Here is a 22,514-nt window from a genome sequence, read left to right as displayed (position 1 = left end):
CTTCTGATTTCAGTTTTTTGACGAAACTCCATACTATTTTCCATAATGGCTGCACCAATTTACATTCCCACCAACAGTGTACAAGGGTTCCCTTTCATCCACACCCTCACCAAGTTATTTTCTTTTGCCTCTGTGATAGTGTGGAAATCTTTTATGGGTTCTTCTCCATCCGTACTGCTATCTCCACTCCAATCCAACATTTCAAATTATGGAGGTATGTGACTGTGTTTAGATGCATCTTAGGGGTGAGGATAAACAGAATCAGAGTGATATTATTTGAAATATTTGAAATTAATAAAATTGGGGGCACCTGGGCAGCTCAGTCAGTTAAGCATCTGACTCTCGATTCGGCTCAGGTCATGATCTCACAGTTTGTGAATTCAAGCTCCACGTTGGGCTCTGTACAGGTGGTGTGGAGCCTGCTTGGGATACTCTCTCTTCCTTTCTCTCTGCCCACCCATGCTCTCTCTCTTTCTGTTCCTCAAAAAATAAACTAAAATTTTTTTAATTAATAAAAATTTAAGAGATTAGATAAGTAAAGCCATAATAGCTATATAAAACCCATAATTACAAAAAAAAAAAGTATTCGGAGGATTAGAATACTCAAATTTGAAACCTAAAGGAAATGCCATTTAAAGGGTTTTCTGAATCTAGCCAGTCAAGTGAATAACCTAATGGAGTACTTATGGCATATCATAGGTCTAAAATTCACTGTGCTTACAGACCACTGTTGTGTAAATCATTTAAGATAAGTCTAGGGTCTATTCCTTTGAATTTGGATTTACCAACTGCAAAATAAACACTTTCTAAGGTCCTTTCCATTGCTCTCTGTCTTTGGTCCCGCAAGTCCCTTCTAAGATTTGGGATTGCATTACATATTACATGCAAACTCTGTGGAAAATGGTCTATTCATGGTCCATGATCACAACTATAAATCTCATATTAATGTGGTTATATAAAATATATTAACTTTAAAAATCATCTAAAATGTCAATCAATAGTCTTTGAATAAAGTTGATCAACCTTCCAAATAATCATTCTGTGTTTGTGATCAAATGATAAACTTTCAAAAAATGGGGGGCCAGGGGGGAGAAAGTAATACACTACAGGGACCTAGAAGCATTTGGTCTTTGTAATTTTGATTTTATGGGTTAGGAAAACAGAAAAAAAAATGTACAGTTAAGTTACTGATTGAAGAGAGACAGATATGCTTATTTACCTATACAAATTCAGAATCTGGAATTTCAAAACTGCAAACTGTTGTTTTTTTTTAATTTTTTTAACATTTGTTCATTTTTGAGACACAGAGAGTAAGTGGGGGAGGGGCAGAGAAAGAGGGAGACACAGAATCTGAAGCAGGTTCCAGGCTCAGGCCTGTCAGCTCAGAGCCTGACACGGGCTTGAACCCACAAACTGTGAGATCATGGTCTGAGCTGAAGTCGGATGCTTAACTGGCTGCATCATTCAGGCACCCCTGTAAACTGTTTCTTTTTTTTTTTAATTTTGGTTTCTTGAATGCATACACTTGGACCAATTTATGCACATCCATTATTGAATACATTTGGAGAATAGAGGAGAAATTAAATTTTTTCTTATATAAGGGAAATGTATGTTTTTAAGTTTATTTATTTTAAGAGAGAGAGAGAGAGAGAGGGAGAGAGAAAATATGCAAGCAGGAGAAGGGCAAAGAGAGGGAAAGAGAGAGAGAGAGAATCCCAAACAGGCTCCGTACTGCCAGTGCAGAATCTGATGCAGGGCTCAAACCCACAAACCGTGAGATCATGACCTTAGCCAAAATCAAGAGACAGATATTTAACTGACTGAGCCACCCAGACTTCCCTAAAGGAAATATATTTTGTTTGTTTTAATATAATACAAGTCGATTTGAAGAATTTATTCAGCTCTTAACATAGAAAACATAATCTGTTGTCAATTTGACCTCAAACGTAGGAAGTCAGAAAGATTTAAAAACTAGTTCATCGTTGGTAGTTTCTTCCTCGCTTTTTCTCAAACAGAGATGCTATTAAATAGAGTTTCCTGCACTTCCTAAGTCAGTCAACCAAAGGCATGCTTCTAATGTAAATGACGGTTGAAAGATTAGAAATGATACTGAACTGAGTTTTACATTTCCCATGTCTCTTGGCCTTTGGCACTGTGTAGGAATGACATTCACAATTTTCTGTACTGCTTTTCCACAGCAGTTAGCAAAATCCTGTACTTGCTTTGCCTTGACAATCCATCAGAACAGGATTATTTTAAATTCTTCTTGCCTCTCTTTCCACACACACTTGAACACAAATGATCTTTATTCCCTGAGATATTACTTTAAGTAAAGGCTCCTTCTTGACATACTAATATAGATGTTGTACAGAGAATCTGAGCAACATGAAATGTAATCATTGTTTATTCACAAAGGATCATTTTCTTAAATATTTTACCTTCCATATTCAATGCATATTAAGTTCTTTTTTTGCAGATTGTGGGAGAATATGATAAATTGATCAACCTCAAACCTATCTCCTCATTCAAAAGTAAGTTCACATGCAGGGAATCTTACTGAAGGGAAACCTTGCTGAAGGGTGTGATGTATTAGAGGTATGCACTAATTTTGATTACTCCTTTTCAAGTGTTCTTAATAGCCTCCAATGAAAAGAATGAGACATGGATATTGAATACCAAGGTAGGATTTACTTTGTACCTGAAGCAAGTTTCAGAGGAAAACGTATTCAGTTAAGTAAACAGGGAGTGGGTATGAGGAAGACAGAGATATGGAAGTAGTTCAGTTGAAAGAAAACTATAATTAGCTCTTAATTACATGGGGGTCGATTAACTTACTCAAGGTCATGTTAAACATCCTTATTTGGACTATGCTAGAAAGAGTGGATTGGGATTATGGGGGGGGGGGGGGAGGGAATCCAGAAGGAACCATGCTCTGACGCTGGCCATAGGCTGGTGTAAGGCAACAGAGGTGAGGCTTCAAAAACAGGGCTCCTGGGAGGCAGCTTTACACTCCTTCTTCCACCAGTTGTTGTCTTCATGCACATTGCCTAATGTCAGAGCACTAGCTTATCATTAATTTGCAAATCAATTTACTTTTGAGTAATAAAATTGACCTAGTTGTGTTATTAAAAGTGATATGATAACATAGGTTTTCATTTTTTAAATGTTTATTTTTTTTTTTAAATTTTTTTTTAATGTTTATTTATTTTTGAGACAGAGAGAGACAGAGCATGAACGGGGGAGGGTCAGAGAGAGGGAGACACAGAATCTGAAACAGGCTCCAGGCTCTGAGCTATCAGCACAGAGCCCGACGCGGGGCTCGAACTCACGGACTGCGAGATCATGACCTGAGCCGAAGTCAGCTGCTTAACCGACTGAGCCACCCAGGCGCCCCTTTAAATGTTTATTTTTGAGACAGAAAGAGAGAGACAGAGGGAAAGAGAGAGAGAGAGAGAGAGAGAGAGAGAGAGAGAGATTGAGAGCACGAGCACGGGAGGGGCAGAGAGAGAGGGAGGCACAGAATCCAAAGCAGACTTCAGGCTCTGAGCTGTCAGCACGATCTGTGAGATCATAATCTGAGCCAAAGATAGACACTTAACTGACTGAGCCACCCAGGCGCCCCAGTTTTCATTTTTAAATTGTCTTAAATATTACCTAATGAGTAATGACCAATATAAATAGTATAATTAAAGTTCAAAAGTTTTATAATCACTATATTGTACACCTGAAAATAATATTACACTGTATATTAACTAACTGGAATTTAAACAAAACAAAACAAAACAAAACATTTTACCTACAATAAAATCATTATCATGGTATACCATGTTTAAGAAAATACATAATTTAGGGGTGCCTGGGTTGCTCAGTCAGTTGAGTGTCTGACTTCAGCTCAGGTCTTGATTCTAATGGTTTGTGAGTTTGAGCCCCACGTCGGGCTCTGTGCTGACAGTGCAGAGTCTGATCAGTTCCTCTGTGCTCCCTTCAACTGCCCCTTCCCCTCCTCTTTCTCTCTCAAAAACAAAAACAAAAAATTTAAAAAAAGAAAATACATAATTCGTATCAAATGGACTTCATTTTAACTAATATATTTCCTGTCCATGTATCCATCATTGATTTTTTCAGAAAAAAGTACAAAAATCAATGGTCTTCATTAATAAACCACAATAATAATTATTAAATTATAAGATTCATATGCTTATAAAATATATGATAAATGTTGATGATAATGCTCTTTAAAATAATCTTTCACTTAAAGGAATATGTATTCCCTACATATCCTTCCTCATCTAAAGTTATGAAGAACTGAAACAAGGAGCTATAGAGATATTTTTGAAGGCATAAACAGTACCTCAAACATGTAAGTAATATTGTGTGAACTACAACAAATAATCTGCAAAAGGTCAAATTTTATATAATAACACATACGGAGTTAAATGTATTTCATTATTTTATTATTATACACCAAACCAATAAAAATAAAGATTTAAGGACTCTAGACCTAATCAAAAGAAAGTTTAATTAATTAAACTATTCTGTAGGAAAATTTTCTCACAAACACACACAGTATATAAAAGTTTCTTACTAATTGCCCAGTTTCACATCTGATCAAACTCTTTTCTCACTCACTGCTTTACCACTGACTTGCTCCAAAAGAAAAAAAGAATGTCAAACGCATTTTAGACACAGTAATTTATAAAAGACATTTCTTTAGATTTTTTATATATGGTGAACATGTAGAAAAGAAGCATCCAACTCTTACTATCAAGATAAATAGAAATCCCCGTAGAAAAATGTCGCTTGCTAAAATAATTGAGACTAAAAAAAAAAAAAAATACTTCATTTATAATGTAATAAATGAAGTAAATGAAGTAATACATGAAGTAAACTTCATTTTAATGCTAACATTTATTGCAAAACATTTTAATACAGAAAACAAATGTAAAACTATAAATAAATGTTTATCACTTACCTCTCTTAACGTTTCTGCTTGTACTTGTGGACTTATCTGAAGGACATGGGCAACGTCCTTCACATTTGACTGAGATCTGTTTTCCAAAGACACATGCCTGATATTCTAGTTTGCACTGCATACAAAGAGAAAAGAAAATAGTTATTTAGATACATTTAGTTAAATCAATACAAAGTCACATGCTATTTGATTCTATTACACATGCTACGGAAAAAGGCAAATGAATAGCATGGAATGAAGAACATTACACCTGATTTCAAATCTATAAGTTCTAACTTCTAACCGTGGTATCTGGAGGTAATTTCTTAAATGTTATGAACTTCGATTTTTTTCATATGAGTAATTGGGATAATAACATGGAATCTACTGAGTTTGAAAAATCAAATAGGTAGTTTTCCTAGAACAACAGTTACCATGAACTGAGCTCTCAGTAAATGTAACACAAGCTGAATGAAATTAAACTCAAACAATCAAAATTATTATGGCACATGAAGTTCTGAGGGTTTTTTGGGTTTTTTTGTTTCGTTTTTACTTTAGTTTAGCTTAGTTTTGTTTTGCTTTTCTTTGTAAACATTACTCTGTAAAATTTTAAGCCTAAGTACCTTAACTCATTCTTAATATTTCATAACTGCATAATTTGACATGATTTAAAAAATTGTAAGCCTACTCCATCTTTTAAGAGGCAATAATTACTTTCCTACTTTAAAAGAAATAGATCTTGCTAATTCTGAAGTAATGTGATTTCTTTAGTGGCTACGTCCATAATTTACTCAGTGCAAATTATTTTAAAATTAAATAGGGCAGACTTTCTGGCTCCAATCGACAAATGCACCAGTGACTAATTTAATTCAGCTTCAGCTGATACGAAGAAGAACTGAATACACCCAATGACTAATCAGATTACTCATATCTGTACAACATTTTTTTTTGTCAGATAACTCTCTACTGGACAGGCGAAATTCAAAACTAGACTTTCAACAAATGAGTAAAAATTATTACACTTGGAATTTATTTGTAGTGGCTTAGTGGGCCTTTTTTAGAGGAATAAACTCCTTCAAAGAAATTATTTTTTATTGTTCAATGTTTCAGTAATTTAAGGAAATGATTTTGACTTATAAAATCTCAATGGATTTTAAATATAATTAAAATGCCCAATAGCTAATCAAAAGTAGAAAAAAGTAAAAATTATGAGCACTTTAATGAAAGCCAGATAAGTTATCTAAAACTTTGAGACTTCAAATATATATATATATATATATATATATATATATATATATATATATTGCTGTAACTTCTTTTAACATAATATTTCAGAATTCGGAATCTGGTCATATGAAAATTCTGACTTATGACACAATTTAAGAAAAGTTCAAGAACAATTGTAAATGTGAGCAGACAAAGCCAAAAGTCAATATTAATTATAGCTAATATTGAATTTTAAAATATGAAAATGTTAGCTCCCTTCAAAGATGTGTTACACCATACCCCTTTACATTCTAAATGTGGTTTATTTTAAAAGTGCTTTTTTTATTTGAAGAAAATGAAAGCCAGAAAAATAAGTGAATGAACAACAGAAATACATGAGTTGTTAGTTTAAAAAGGTTTTACCTCTTAGATAACTTTCTTTGACATAACACAAACTTCAAAGCTGTCTAAAATTTGCGTATGATGAAATTATAGTTTTGAAAAGGAATTACTTTATAAATAAAACAATTTCTTCTTCAGAATGATTTTACCAAACTTTTTTTTTCCTGTATGCATTTCTGCAAAGACCAACAGAATCAGAAAGATAGCAAATCCACCCATGTTCATAGTTACAAGAATCTAGCTTCCTGGGGCGCCTGGGTGGCTCAGTTGGTTAAGCAGCTGACTTCGGCACGGATCATGATTACGCTGTCTGCGAGTTCGAGCCCCGCGTTGGGCTCTGTGCTGACAGCTCAGAGCCTGGAGCCTGTTTCAGATTCTGTGTCTCCCTCTCTCTGACTCTCCCCCGTTCGTGCTCTGTCTCTCTCTGTCTCAAAAATAAAGAAACGTTAAAAAATAAATAAATAAAAAAAAGAATCTAGCTTCCTGTAATTGGAAAGCCATTTAGTTTTATTTCCTTATGGATTGATTTTGAAATAAAAATATCTTCATAAAGAATTTTATTCAAAGAATATTAGGACATTAAAAGCACTATTTTAAAATATTTTTTTAGCTACATCTACTGATTGGATTTCTAATTAATGACATTCAATTTACTTAATTATCACAAACCTGAAATATTTATAAAGGTATAAGTGAAGTGAAATATCACATAAAGGGCATGCTCATTAGTTTATAATTACCAAAAAATGGAAATTCTGTAGAGAAAGACATGATTAATGCATTCCTGATTATCTAAGACCCTGAGCATTAAGAATTCTTAAGTTAGGAGTTACTGTGAAAAGCAAGCCTGCAAAATGATTTTTCCATGGTCAAAGTTGCCATTTGTCAGGGAAAGTAAGTTAAAATCATTTGCTTAATTATAAATCAAAGGAGAACATTTAATCTTACTATAGGAGAGATCTCGTCTGCTCATAGAAAAGACCCCAACCATCAGGGTAATAAACACTGAGACAGGTTATTATTACAGTTTTTAAGATAATGCAATCACTGTGAGCTTGTTGGATGGCTTAAATTGGAGGTTTTCAGTTGGAGTGGTTTTGCCCCAGGGGACAGCTTGAAATGGTTTTTGGTAAAACCGCTAAAATTATGCGGGAGGGATTACCGTTGGCATTTACTAGTCAGAGGCCAGAAAGACTGCTAAAGATCTTGCAGGGCACAGATAAGCCCCCCAAAATAAAGCATTATATGACCTCAAATGTCAATAATGCCCTGATTTAAGCACTAGTCAATCAAAAGACAATGAATAAGTAATTAAACTCAAGATTCCTTCCATATTTCATTAGTATTTTCTTTTTGGTCATTCATTAAAGTAATGAATGTAAGATAAAAAGCAATGGTATAAACTACAGGCTTCAAGTACTGAAATTATACAGGAATTTAAATTTAAAATTAAATTTAAATTTAAAATTAAATTTAAAATACACATCAGCTAACACAACAAAATACATACTTTATAAATGACGACTTTAATTGAGGTATCGCTATGTGTCAAACACTGTATTAAGCAATTTTGATGCATTATATTCTGATGAATAAGGTAGGATAGATTTTTTTTTTAACATTTATTTATTTTTGAGACAGAGAGAGACAGAGCATGAACAGGGGCGGGGCAGAGAGAGAGGGAGACACAGAATCTGAAACAGGCTCCAGGCTCTGAGCTGTCAGCACAGAGCCCGACGCGGGGCTCGAACTCACAGACCATGAGATCATGACCTGAGCCGAAGTCGAACGCTTAACCGACCAAGCCACCCAGGCGCCCCTAGATATATTTTTTAAAATAAGTTTTTCAAGTCAAGTTTGGAGAACTTTATGCAACTGATCAAAAATGCATGGCTAAAATAGGATTTGAGCCTACTTTATAGTGCTTCTCATGTAGAACAAGTATATAATTAGCAGTAGGTAAAAATAGCAACAATGTTCTATTTCTTATTGTGGTGATAAAAATTTTGATACAAGTGAAAAAATAAATTGGAAATTTGGAATATCATGAATCACTTTTTTTTAGTATTGCTTTAATCTACCTTGGACTGGCTAATATATCACATTCCACACCTTTAATACATTAGACAACCAATATCATGTCTAAGAGCTCTCATGAATAGAATTCCTCACAGGCAGCTATAGCTAACCCCTCTGCAAGTAAATGTCCTCCACTTGAGGTTCTCTGATTCCCACTCTGGTGTTTCACATGCAAAGACAACCAGAGAAAGAAAAAAAGACTTGATTTAGACTTGAATCCATTCATTCATTGGGATTTACCAATTACCCACACACATTATTACTGTAGCATAAATGACAAGCGGGAGCTAAGCATAGCAAAAATCTGTGGCAGCCCTATGCACTGAAGTGGACACTACACCATTGTTTTCTGTTTGTCACTATACTTTTCCTTCAGAAATAACACCTCACTTATTGTGAGTAAACTTCTTTTCTCACCAGAAACCTTATTTGGGGAAACTGATTTTTACATACAAATGTTATAGCATACCTCCCTCAGCACAAGGTGAGAGTCCTCTGACAGAGGTGGTTAAAGTCTTCCCATATGCTTATTCAGATCTGTCCCTTTACAGGGATAACACTAGAGATGTGAGCACAGATGCTATTTAAGCAAAATCAAAATGAGAAAAGGACCAACAGGATCCTAAGAAGGTTAAAGTCCTTAACTTAAGCAATCTTTAAGGCTGAATGATATGCAAGCCAATTTCCCTTTAGTCCTTACACCTCATACTGTTTCTATCAGACGTCTAGAAGTTGGGTATTATCAAGACTAGTTGCATTTAAGCTGAGATGAGATGACATGGGGATAGCAAAGGAGCTTTAACCCAGGTTAATAAATTCACAATCCCTGTCATGTAATCATGGGCCAGTTAAGATATTGCACAGTTGGCAACTAGACTATCTGACCAAGACCTGCCGAGAAAAAATAAGAGTACATTTAATCCTTATTTTACTGAACATATCCTCTTAGATGTAGTATACTCTTTGAACTACTATATCTCTAATTTTTATTATAGATATTTTTCTTCCAAAATTAAACAAAAATTCCCCAAGGAAATTTATCATTTGGCACAAACCTTACAATACGTTGTAGTGCAACCTGAGAACATGCCAAGGAGAAAACCACTTGGCACATAAACTATGGACTCAGAACTGAGGAAATACTGTTTTGGGGATGGTTTCTCCTTGCAGAGTATCAGAGTGTGTTCACAGGTGTACAGGGGGTTGTCTTAAAATCAACTTAATCCAATGTAGCCCTAGAAGGTCAGGATTGTTTACTCCCTCACTTTGGTTGAGATTGTGAATATATACATAGAAAAAAAATCTGTTTTTCGTATCACTAAATTATTTGAGTTATAAGATCATATATTATCAAGTGTCTCTTATTTTGAGATCTGTGTGCACAATGTAGCATTCACCTATGCATTTTCATCATTGTAAGGCCATCATTGTAAACAGATATCCCAGATTTCAAAATCAGGTAATAATTTTAAAAATTTAAGTATCAACAATATAGTGTGTTTATTTTATAATTATTTCCTTCTACAGGTTTTATTAAATTCTGTCATCAAACTAAGATTCTTATTTAAATTATTCCAGACAAATGTTGCTTTCAATATCAGCAGTAGTTTCATTGAAAATAAAACCTATTAAAAACCATGTTGTTTGGGGCGCCTGGGTGGCGCAGTCGGTTAAGCGTCCGACTTCAGCCAGGTCACGATCTCGCGGTCCGTGAGTTCGAGCCCCGCGTCAGGCTCTGGGCTGATGGCTCGGAGCCTGGAGCCTGTTTCCGATTCTGTGTCTCCCTCTCTCTCTGCCCCTCCCCCATTCATGCTCTGTCTCTCTCTGTCCCAAAAATAAATAAAAAACGTTGAAGAAAAAAAAAAAAAAAAAAAACAAAAAAAAAAAACCATGTTGTTTGATGACTGATATATACATAAAAGTAATGAAATCATTTGTAACTTACTATTGATTTCTATTTTCATTATTTATGTTAGTATTTCATATGCACTTTGACAGACACCAACTCAGGCTCTTCCAGGAGGGCACGGAGTGGTTAAAAATAATTAAGAAATGGATGAAAATAGAAGACCATGTTGCTAAGTACTCCCCCAAATTAGGAGGATATAAGAGAAGAAAGTACATTAACAGATATAAATGGGAGTATTTTTTTTTAAAGAATGTCAATAAGTAACAAGGGATGCATTTTAAAAGAACACAGGAGGAGATGAAGGATTCAGAGCAGAAAATTAAATTTAGCTAACAAGAGAAAATACTCTGAAGACCTGAAAATTTTGATGACTTTAATAGTTACACAAACATAAAAATACTAAATTGCGGTAGTTTGGGCATACATTTCAATGTCTATGGGGCTTACGCACTTAAATTTTTATTTTAACCATTTCAATGACATGAAACTTGAGGATATTTTTTGTTTCTTATGCTTAAGAAATACCAAGAACCTATTTTAAATTATGTACTATTCTTATAACTAAGATATAGGCTTAATGGTCTATAGCATCTAAACAGTTTTATGCACTGGTAGCAGTGATCTACTTTGGCATGTCCTAAAAGGGAAAGATAGGGAAGAGCTGGTGCAATGAGTTTTGATACAAAGATACAAACACACAAAACTTAGCTTTTCCACCATGTAATATTTCCTCTTGAGTAAACCTGAGGGAGTAACCTGAGAAGACACTACCTCCAGAGGGCCCTCTGTTGACTCACTACAGGAATACAGGTGCATCTAAGACCACCACAGCTCATCATACACTTTTGGAAAGGAAGAATCCTGGCAAAGCCGACTATAGAAAAGAAGATGGACCTGCTAACTGGGGTGGCCAAAACGTTATGAGGGATCGGTTTGTGTAGGAAAGGTGCATATAAAAAGGAAAACCGACAAGGATAAGATGAGACAGAATGGTGGTAGCAAACTAGTTAACCTTTCAGAAGTTAATAATGTATTAAGTGTCATAAATAAACAAGTATCCTTCTAGGATACACACAATACAAATACATCTATAACCAATTCCAAACGTGTCTATATATTTTTTAACTGATACAAAAACTCAACATGCATTCATACTGATATCTCCAATTCCAATCCAACATCTCAAGATTCTGTCCAGCCTCCCCTTTTCCATGTTCGTAACTACTCTCTCCAACAATAAAAAACATGGATTTACTTATACGATCCCTCTATTTCCTTAATTGCCCAACAGAACCCACCTAACAACCTTGCTGGCCATCTCTTTAGCATAGAAATTCCAGGAATATTCCCCACTAACTACGCCATGTTCTTAGGCACAAGTAGCCACACCGCCATAGTGTATTACGAGGCTCAACCATTCTCCATTCACCACTATGCAGGGGATTCACTGACTTACTCTGAGCCAAGGAGGGGAGGGAAGGAACCTAATTCTTTTCTCTCTCTCCTTATAGCTCCATTAATTATTAGGAGAGGAGAGCTGAAACCTCACAATGTGTGAGTGACATTTGACAATGTCTCCCTGTAGAAATTGCTTTATATACCTTGAAACCATTTTTATTATATACCTAAAAGATTAGATTTATTCTATTAGATTTTCTAGGTGAAGTAACATGTTAATCATTTTGTAGTAATCCTTTTCATCTGTTACGACTTTTATCGGGAAATCTAGTTTTTCCGACATTGTAGAGCTATCTTATTATTTTGTAGTATTGGAGAACACGTCCCTATAGATCTCTTGTGTTTCCCTACATCTTAGGAGCAGAGGCACTGATAGCCTTCTGTTTTGTATTATCTATTCAATTTTGTTTGTATACTAATATCTATGCAAGACGGTGATAATTCTGCCTCCTATCTGGAAGAAAGGGCAGATTTGTTTGCTTCCCAGTAAAATAAAAATAATGTCTCACCACAAGGCAAAGTTGGAGCAGGCTTCTTTACAGACCATTTTGAAATATCCAGATTTCCTTAGCTGTGACACAAACCCAGTGTGTGTTACTCTGTACTGTGCCTGTGGGACTCGTGGGAAAAGGAGAATTGACACAAATATAAACATTATGCTCCTTGTGTCATAAGTAATAAATTACTTTGTCTCTGACCCAGGAGTCTTAGGTCTTCTGCTAGCATGTATAAACCCTGGCATCTATTTGCAAGTAGAGTAAACATCTCAGACCTTTCATAGTTCTTTTGGCAATGAGGATGGGATGCTCACAGAGATACAGTTTTCTGGAAATGAAAGGATACTAAGCTCCATGGACCAGATTAGAAGTTATGAGAAGATTGTTCAAGACCCAGTAATGAATGCTCAGAATGCTGTCACCTGAGTCATGAGCCAAAAGTAGAAAAAGGATCATCCAGTGTTCTATCTGTTATTGACAATTTTGAGCCTGAACAGCAAGAGCTAAGGTTGGCTGAATCTATTTAAATAGTGCTCTGGTTATTGTTTACTAGCCACCAGCCAGGAGGAGGAATGTGGTGCTATCTTGACAGTAGGATCAAGGGTTCTCTATTTCCAAATGAGACAGAAGGCTGTGTGCAGTCATCCAAATGTACTGAAGAACGCTGGACTAGGGAAGAGATTCAAACGTGTATGGCTAAGTTGGATGCAAGCACCATCCATCATGCCTGATTCTGTTGGGGAAGGTGACCCTGGATTCAACTGTGGCATCTGGGCACATTTACAATATGGAAGGTAAGTCAACGTGACTTTTCTTGTGAGGATTTTTAGTACCAACTCAGTATATGTTGGGGTTGCTTCTACATCTGAACGTATAGCAGGTATTAACGTGCTATACGTTTATACTTTGCTGTCTGATAAGTATCAGCGTAAAGTCTCCCTTATCAAGATATAGCCAAGAGCCAAGAGTTTTCTAGGGGGAAAACCTCCTTGCCACTGTTGCCACTTTCCTATACAGATGATGCCCTACTTGTTGGAAAGTCAGAAGCTTCAGTCTCAATGACTCTGACTGTAATATTATTACACTTCCACCAGCAGGGATGGCTGAATAAACTCCTGAAAAAATTCACAAGTCTGCTTGCTAAGTGAAGTTTCTTAGGACTATCTGGGTGGACTCACAATGCTCAGTCTCACCAACAGTGAAGGAAAACTGTTATTCCTTTCGTCATCAGTGCCGTAAAGCAATCCCAGTACCTAACTGGACTTTTTGAGTCTTGAAACGTGTATGTTCCTCTCCTGGACATTTTGCTTGTTCCTTTATATCAACTAAACCAACAGGTGTATTTGGAAGCTGTCCAGCATGCTGTATCATACTCCCTATCTTTAGGGCTCCACAACCCTAATGGACTCTTTCAGCTTCAAGTCTCTGTTGAAATTTTTTTCAGGCGATGCTATTGCTATTCCAGTACTATCTACTGACTCTGGCCACGTCCTTTTGTCCTTTGAAACAAACATGCATCACATGTTTGAGTTTTTGGATTACTTGTAGTCTGACAGCTGTGAAACTTTTATCACAAAATTACTAAACAGGGTGACAGGTAAGGTATCTAATGCCCTTTACTATCCACAAGTTTCAGATATTGTAAGCATTCGCATGGTCTCTTCAAAAATCTCCTCAAAGAGGTTTCTGACTGCCTCCTTCACTTTAGCAAAGCAGTTTGGTCACTGAATTTTGCTGTCTCCAGAAAGGGAATTTAAGCCTCTCGGGTGGGTCCTTAGTAACTAACAAGATGAAAAGACGTTCTAGGTACCTATTTTCAATATTCAGGCTTTTTCTTTCCTTCTCCTAATGGCAAAGTCAGGCTGGCTTGGTTGCCGTATCCTGCAGGTGACAGCCTGTTCAAAGGGAATTGTGGGAATTCAGGCTTATTTCTGATTCAGCCACTTGGATTATCTTGTTGGATTAACATGGTCGTGGATCACACTGCTCACTTAAGTCCCCTGACAGTAGTCCATGAAGCTAAAAGTTGCAAACAAAATGCTTCTCTCTAACTTCTATTCCCCTTGTCCCTCCTCAGGTGGACTCTTGTAGATGAAATGTTCATGTGTAGTGTTTAGGAGCTGATAGGAAGAAAGGGGAAATTTTAATTTTTATATTGGGGTACACTAATTTTGTCTTTATAGAGTGAGAGCCACAACCTCAGTGCCTAGGGAGGGGACCCTTAGACTCTGGGAGAGATGGCAGAGGGTGAGACTTTAATGGTCTTTTGTCTTTCAGAGCCACCCTTATTTCTTTCCTCCTCAAGGAAAGTGCCCTCGTAGGGCTTTCCCAAAGTGTCGCAAGTGCCTTAAATTTAACTGCTGGATTTTCCTTTCCCTAGATATGTTTTTCTCTATTCTGCTTAATCTAACTGAGAAGTCTATCAGAAAGAGAAAGCGATGGCACCAGATCCTGAACCTCTCATGCAAGGCACCTGCCAACACCGCCAGAAGTCTCTCCCATCTCCATTCTCCACCATTCAGTGAGATGGCTGAATGCCATTCAGTTGGTTGCTTCAAAAAGTGGACAGATTGAAGAGACTGCTTTCAAGCATCACTCCAAAAATAAGGAGTAGAATCAATTATGCTAATTCAACTGGAAAATCAAAGACCTTCCAGTGGGCTGGAAGGTCACATTTGATGCACTGTCAATCTGTGTCCACAGAAAAATGTAGTTGTGACTTGCAGGTCACGCCCGTTTTAACATTATTTTGTTTCTACAACACTATGTGTACTATTGGAACTATTACCTTGTATGGAAAACCGGCATTCATTTGCCTCCATATAGAAAACGTGGTGATTTGCACCTCAGCGGTGGTCTAAGAGAACTTCACCTGCTTTGGGAAGCACCACCAGTGGATCATGTGGCTCTCAGAAAACTGAGATCTCTCCTAAATGAATCACACTTGGCTATTCAGTTCCAGGTGGCATACCAGACTCATTTTTTTTATGAGCACCTTGACAGGAATTTCTCTCTACAACATGAGGTACCCAATTAGAAAAGTTGATACAAATTTGGCACTGATCTTAGGTGAAGTGATCAATGATACCACATTGTTCCTAGCAGGCATTTGTTCAGGTGATTGGGCCATGACCCCGGAGTGGGAAAGGGAGACACTGTTGAGGTCAATATTGGGTTCCCCCCCCCTTTTTTTAATGTTTATTCATTTTGAGAGACACAGAGACAGAGCGTGAAGAGAAAGAAGAAGGCACAGAATCTGAAGCAAGCTCCAGGCTCTGAGATGACAGTAGGGAGCCCGACATGGGGCTTGAACCCATGTACCATGAGGTTATGACCTGAGCCGAAGTCGAATGCTTAACTGACTGAGCCACCCAGGCACTCTGAGTCGAGGTCACCATTGTATGCAGGTTGCTCTCATTCTTCTGCTTGGAACTTCCTTGCAATTCGCCTTAATTAAATGCTGCATGAGACAAACTAGTTGGAAAGGTTGATGGAGTGGTGTACTTACAGAAAAATTCTCTGGAAGTCAAAAGATGTGGAAATGAAAGGTGGGATATTGTTTGGAGGTAGGGCGCCATGGGTTACTCGTATTTCTGTGCATCTTGCAATCAGAGGCATTGGGTGTTTGTACTGTACAATCTTTTCAAAGATTTTAGTGTAGCAAATTTGGACGATATTTTCTCCTGAAGTACTTATTTTGAATTTTCTTTAATTTTCTTTCAATATTTAAATTGTATATTTCCACTATTTTCTGAATCTCATTAATCTGGTTGAGATAATTTATGTTGGTCTAATGACATAATATTTAATTTTTTGTTTCACTAGATTTTATTTTGAGACTCTGTTATTTTACTACAATGTGTCTATGTTTAAATTTCTTATTTATTTTAGTTGGTACACATTATACTTCCTGTATTGTGGATTCATGCCTTTCAACATTTTGGGAAATTTTTCCATTTCTCTTATTATTTTTTTCACCTTATTATTCTTGGCTTCTCCTTCCATATTTCAGAATATTTGTTTATACCTTTTCATTCTACTTTATATTCTTTATTTACCTTTTGGATCATTTTTATGAAGCATTTTCTGAAATATGTGTGCTGTTTTTCTGAAAGGCACAGTTTGCTTTTGTTTAATTGGCTTCCTTCAGGGGCAACAGTGTATTCAGTCCATTGCCAGTTCACATAACAAGACTAATTTCCTTGGTAGACAGAATTTAGGGTGGAGGGAAATTAAAGAGCATTACAACACATAGTGATTATACAGAGATGGTGAGAAAATACGTATCTTGCTTATACAGTCACTGAAATGGGTAAGACAGTCACATACCAGTGAATCAAAATCTTTTAGATTTAGATTTTATTAATGATCAGTATTTCAAAGGCAAATGTGTGGAACAGGCATAGTTTTGCCAATTTTTCAACTTCCTAAGGAGTTACAAATAAATAAATTTTAAAACTTACAAAAAAAAAACACCCTATAATACAACTTGAGTTTTGTGAAAGGCTAACACATGGTCACTAAACAAAAGTAAAAAGGTTAAAATCTCAAAAATACATCAATATACAAATTTAGAAATTTGTTATAACTTTGTCCTAAACTCATTGAATGGTAGCTACCAATATATGTAACTCAAGAGTCTTGAACAAGCCAAGAAAGTAAGCCTATGTCTCTGTTAAGGTTAAAGAAAGAGAGTTCTATATAACATAATCCATAATGCAATCTCTAGGAGAAGATGGGGCAGGTATTTAGAGTATGGATACACACGAGAGCTTTAACCCTCAAAAATACAGTGTGCTCACTTAGCTTCAAAAAGCCACCTTCCAAAGCTAATTATGGTACTAAGGTGTTTTAAATTATAAAATAAAGATGCAGTTAAGTTTCTTCATATAATACAAGTTGAAGAAAAATGATTTAGTCAGTGAAACAATTTAGAAGCAAGGCCAAAATATCCATTGTCACAGCAATAACATATTGTTCATTATTTATAATTGAACAGATGGAAGAATTGTCCAAATATTTAACAATGGAAGCAATTAGTCTGATGTAACAATCCTTTTATAGACATGGCACATAGTTTTCAAGTTTAAACTTAATTTTCTTAATTTTCCTTTTTCTTTTTGGAAAACAAAAATCATTCATCATTCTAAATTATTTCCCTTAACTTTATGTGTGCATTTAAATACACTAAAACTTATTAGCATATTATAAAACACTAAATAATCAACAATTAGAATATAGAATATAGGATATTATGAGAAGAAATAAATCAAGAATTGAAGAGCAAAGTAGTTAGAATTTATTTTTGCTCAATATTTTCCTAGAAAATATTTAAACAGTATGAAAATTCAGTGATTATTTTTACTTGTTCAAGTTCAACTGATTAAAAAATTATACTTCGCCTTTACTTGGTAATGATATTTAACCCAAACATGCAATATTTACAGAAAAGATATATATTCATTAGTTTCTCCTAAATAATTTTTGGCTGACAAGAAAACATTACATTGGAAGTTCACCCTCAATTGTTGTCCAGGGCAATAACTGATATCTATACCATGCTAAACACGTAACACTAATAAATGACTCCAAACTTTCTCATTTCTGTCAACAGAGTTTTATGCTTACCACCACCTCACTTTTTTTGTTCCTAAAATCTGTTCAAATAAATTAATGTCATAATTATATAAGGTAATTAAATATGATTTAATATATTTAAATATTAGTGCAAAAATGAGGGTTGGCTTTCTAGGAAACCCAAGTTGAGTGTCTCAGATGCAATGAAGGTGAATATTTTTTAGAAAGTTCGTATCTAAATAAATAGGTATGAAATGATTGCAAGGGCTGGGAATTGAGTCTCATAAAAATTAAATAATATTCTGTCTATTAATCTGTCTTTTAGATTCTTGCTCCATTTTTTGTTTATTTATTAATTTTGAGAGAGAGAGAGAGAGAGAGAGAGAGAGAGAGCATGAGTGGGGGAGAGGCAGAGAGAGTGGAGAGAGAGAGAATCCCAAGCAGGCTCCGTGCTGTCAGAGCAGAGCCCAATGTGGGCCTGGAACCCAGGAAGCTGTGAGATCATGACCTGAGACAAAACCAGAGTTGGATGCTTAACTGACTGAGCCACCCAGGTGCCCAAAGATTCTTGTTCTATTTTTTTTTTAATTTTTTAAAATGTTTATTTGTTTTTTGAGAGAAAGAAAGACAGTGCATGAGCAGGGGAGGGGCAGAGAACAGGAGACACAGATCTGAAGCAGGCTCCAGGCTCTGAGCTGTCAGCACAGAGCCCGACACTGGGCTCAAACTCCCGAACTGTGAGATCATGACCTGAGCCGAAGTCAGACGCTTAACCTAATGAGCCACCCAGGTGCCCAAATTCTTGCTCTTTTTTAAGTAAAAATTTAAGAATTCACTTTTTCCCCAACAACTGAATACAAGAGTTTGCATTTTGTTCCTCAATATATGCTGAGGGGGTAGGAAAAAGGACTATTGGAAACCGAATCAATGGACAAGGGACAAGAAAGGTTTTCTGACATTTAGAGGTCCCCACGAATATAGACATTTATCTCACAGAACACATCTTATTAGGCACCTGTGCGTTGTGTGTAGAAGCCTGTACTATATGTCCTATTGAGTTCCTTTCAAACCTGAAATTTTATGATAAAGTTTAGTCGTATTATTTCCTTCAATGTTCAGTGATTTCATAAGAGCTTATCCCAGTCAATGATTCTGTTAATATGATGCAGTTGTAATCGTGATTGAGTTGACATACCTAAGCCAAAAGTAAAACCTAGCTTATGTTGAAAAGCAGTTCAAATAGAAACAGTGCACATGTATTTCTGAATTTTGATCTTCCAACATAAAATTAGTTCAGACAAAGTATTCAGAGGAAGGTACACAGGACAATTACATTCTAAATACTAACAGATATAACACATCCAAATGGTGAAGTGTCAAGAAATATTTTATCTTTCAAAATGTACATAAAGCTACTAGAATTAGTAACTGTTACAAGGATAAAGTAATAGAATACTTCAAATACGGAAAAAATAAGGAAAAAGAAGACATAATAGTAGAATGTTGAAACAAAATGGGATTTTCTCAAATTGTAGTAAAAAAGCAAATGGTTCCCCACTAATGCTATTGTTGTTCTAGTTTATTAAAAAATAAGAATTCAAAAACAATAATTTGAAAGGATGCAAGCAGTGGTTCTCAACTATGCCTACACTTAAAAATCCCCTGAGGAGCTTTTCAAATTCAGATTCACAGGATCCCATCCCAAACCAATTTAAATAGCATGTCTGTAGCAAGAGTTGGGAGCTCCAGTATATAATGGTTAAGTATTCTACTTGTCTTACCTCAAAACACACACATACACACACACCCAATTTCTTATATATATCTAAGGAATTCACCATTACTAAGTTCCATTGCAAAGCACTGTATGACTAAGTATGAAAAAAAGAAAAGAGTTCAAAATCACTCAGTGTGTTGTCCTCAGGGCGTGCTAAGTTCTAAAACATTAATATTATTTATTGACTTCTACTCAGCAAATGTAGTATCCAATTTATACAAATCAGTTACAAATATATCCATGGTCTAATATAGATGCTTTATGGGAGAACAATTCCTAGTTCTTACTGAAATGATACAATCAAAATAGACTTTGCCTGAAAAAAAGAAACAAAGACCTTTATCTTTTGTGTCAATTTCAGGAATGGTTACCTCTCAAATAACCTTGAACAGACTTATATTTTGATTTTTCTGTCATTGCTGAATTTAAAAGAATTCAGAAAACATTTGTTCTTTTAAAATGAAAGTTTAACTAAGCACACATAAAAAGCGTCAATTACTCATCTTAACAGAAAAAAAATCAGGTATTACAAAAATGCTTCTTATAAAAATCACAAAAGTCCCAATATTTTTTCAAGCAAATTGATTTTTTTCATAATTGTTCATCTGTTCCTTTGTATTTTTGTGTATACATTATCAAAATACTCTGCTGAGGATTTCTAGACAAGCTGACAAGTTCAGAACTTGAATTCTAATAAAATAACTATTCCAAGTTGGTCACACTGTGTAATGAGATACACTTTCTAAAATTATATCCTAGTTTGACTGAAGTTTTCCTTTGGCCACCTTGTGATAACCTCTTTCCCACCCCATCCCCCAACTTGCACCTATTATACTTTGTAATGCCCTCACCTCCATTTAAGTTGTACAGTGGAAACATGATTTATAATTTCCTATCCATAAATTGAGCTGAAGTTAATGAGGAAGCATTGTGGGTCCAAAATAGAATCTGAAGGAATATTATTTGTAGTCGTAAAACAAACAGCCATATGCAAGGGAACCAAAATATAGAAAGATCATAAGAAGACCAGCAAAGCAGCACTGGGCTTTCATCCTCAGGGTCCCACATCCTGAGCTGATAGTACCTGGCTTCTTGTCAGTATTATTTTTTTTTTTTAATTTAAATCCAATCTAGTTAACATACAGTGTAGTAATGGTTTCAGGAGTAGAATTTAGCAATTCATCACTTACATATAACACCCATTGCTGGTCCCAACAAATGCCCTCCTTAATGCCCATCATCCATTTAGCCCATCCCCCCATTCAACACCCCTCCAGCAACCCTCAGTTTGTTTTCTGCATTTAAGAGTGTCTTATAGTTTGCCTCCCTCTCTGTATTTATCTTGTTTTTCCTTCCCTTCCCCTATGTTCATGTTTTGTTTTTTAAGTTTCATATATGAGTGAAATCATATGATATTTATCTTTGTCTGACTTACTTCACTTAGCATAATACCCTCTAGTTCATCCACGTGTTGCAAATTGCAAAATTTCATTCTTTTTGATCAGTGAGTAATATTCCATTACACACACACACACACACACACACACACACACCACATCTTCTTTATCCATTCATCCATTGATGGACATTTGGGCTCTTTCCATAATTTGGCTATTGTGAATAGTGCTGCTATAAACATTGGGGTGCATGTGCCCCTTCAAATCAGTGCCTTTGTATCCTTTGGATAACTACCTTCTTATGCAATTGCTGGGTCAAAGGGGAGCTGTATTTTTAATTTTTTGAGGAACCTCCATACTGTTCTCCAGAGTGACTGCACCAGTGTGCATTCCCATCAGCAGTGCAAAACTTTATGAAAGAAATTGAAGAAGACACACAAAAAATGGAAAAACATTCAATGTTCATGCATTAGAAGAACAAATATTATTAAAATGTCAATACTACCCAAAGAAATTTACATATCCAATGTAATCCTTATCAAAATAACACCAGTATTATTCACAAAGCTATAGCAAACAATTCCAAAATTTATACAGAACTAGAAAAGACCCTGAATAGCCAAAGCAATGCTGAGGAGAAACCAAAGCTGGAGGCATCACAATTCTGGACTTTAAGCTGTATTCCGAAGCTGTAATCATCAAAACAGTGTAGCACTGGCACAAAAACAGATATATAGATTAGTGGAACAGAACAGAAAACCCAGAAGTGGACAAAATGTATGACTAACTAATCTTTGACAAACCAGGAAAGAATATATAATGGAAAAAAAGACAGTTTCTTCAGCAAATGGTGTTGGGAAATCTGTACATGCAGAAGAATGAAACTGGACCACTATCTTACACTCTATACAAAAATAAATTCAAAATGGATGGAAGATCTAAACGTCAGACAGAAAGCCATCAAAATCCTAGAGGAGAAAACAGGTAACAATCTCTTTGACCTCAGCCACATGTTCTTACTAGACACGTTTCATTGGCAAGGGAAGCAAAAGCAAAAATGAACTATTGGGACCTCATCAAGATAAAAAAAAAAAAACCAAAAAGTAAAAAACAACAACTTCTGCACAGTTAAGGAAATAATCAACAAAACTAATAGCCAACTGATGGAATGGAAGAAGATATTTGCAAATGGCATATCAGATAAAAGGTTCAAAATCTGCAAGGAATTTATCAAACTCAACACCCCAAAAACCAGTGAAGA

At 35.6% G+C, this 22,514-nt stretch overlaps 1 protein-coding gene across 2 annotated transcripts in view; it reads right to left on the bottom strand.

The window, feature by feature from the left end:
• The window catches only part of SPOCK3 (SPARC (osteonectin), cwcv and kazal like domains proteoglycan 3), a 482,169-nt gene that overhangs the window by 148,189 nt on the left and 311,466 nt on the right, over positions 1-22,514 (bottom strand). For both annotated transcript variants that reach the window (XM_042935123.1, XM_042935124.1), the window contains exon 6: positions 4,973-5,087. In XM_042935123.1, the coding sequence (XP_042791057.1) occupies positions 4,973-5,087 (115 nt within the window). The remainder of the gene's footprint in view (positions 1-4,972; positions 5,088-22,514) is intronic.

This window comes from Panthera leo, chromosome B1, assembly GCF_018350215.1.
Source record: "Panthera leo isolate Ple1 chromosome B1, P.leo_Ple1_pat1.1, whole genome shotgun sequence".
NCBI lineage: Eukaryota > Metazoa > Chordata > Mammalia > Carnivora > Felidae > Panthera > Panthera leo.
The sequence above is the reverse complement of the archived record's forward strand: the minus strand, read 5'-3'. Positions and strand labels throughout refer to the sequence as shown.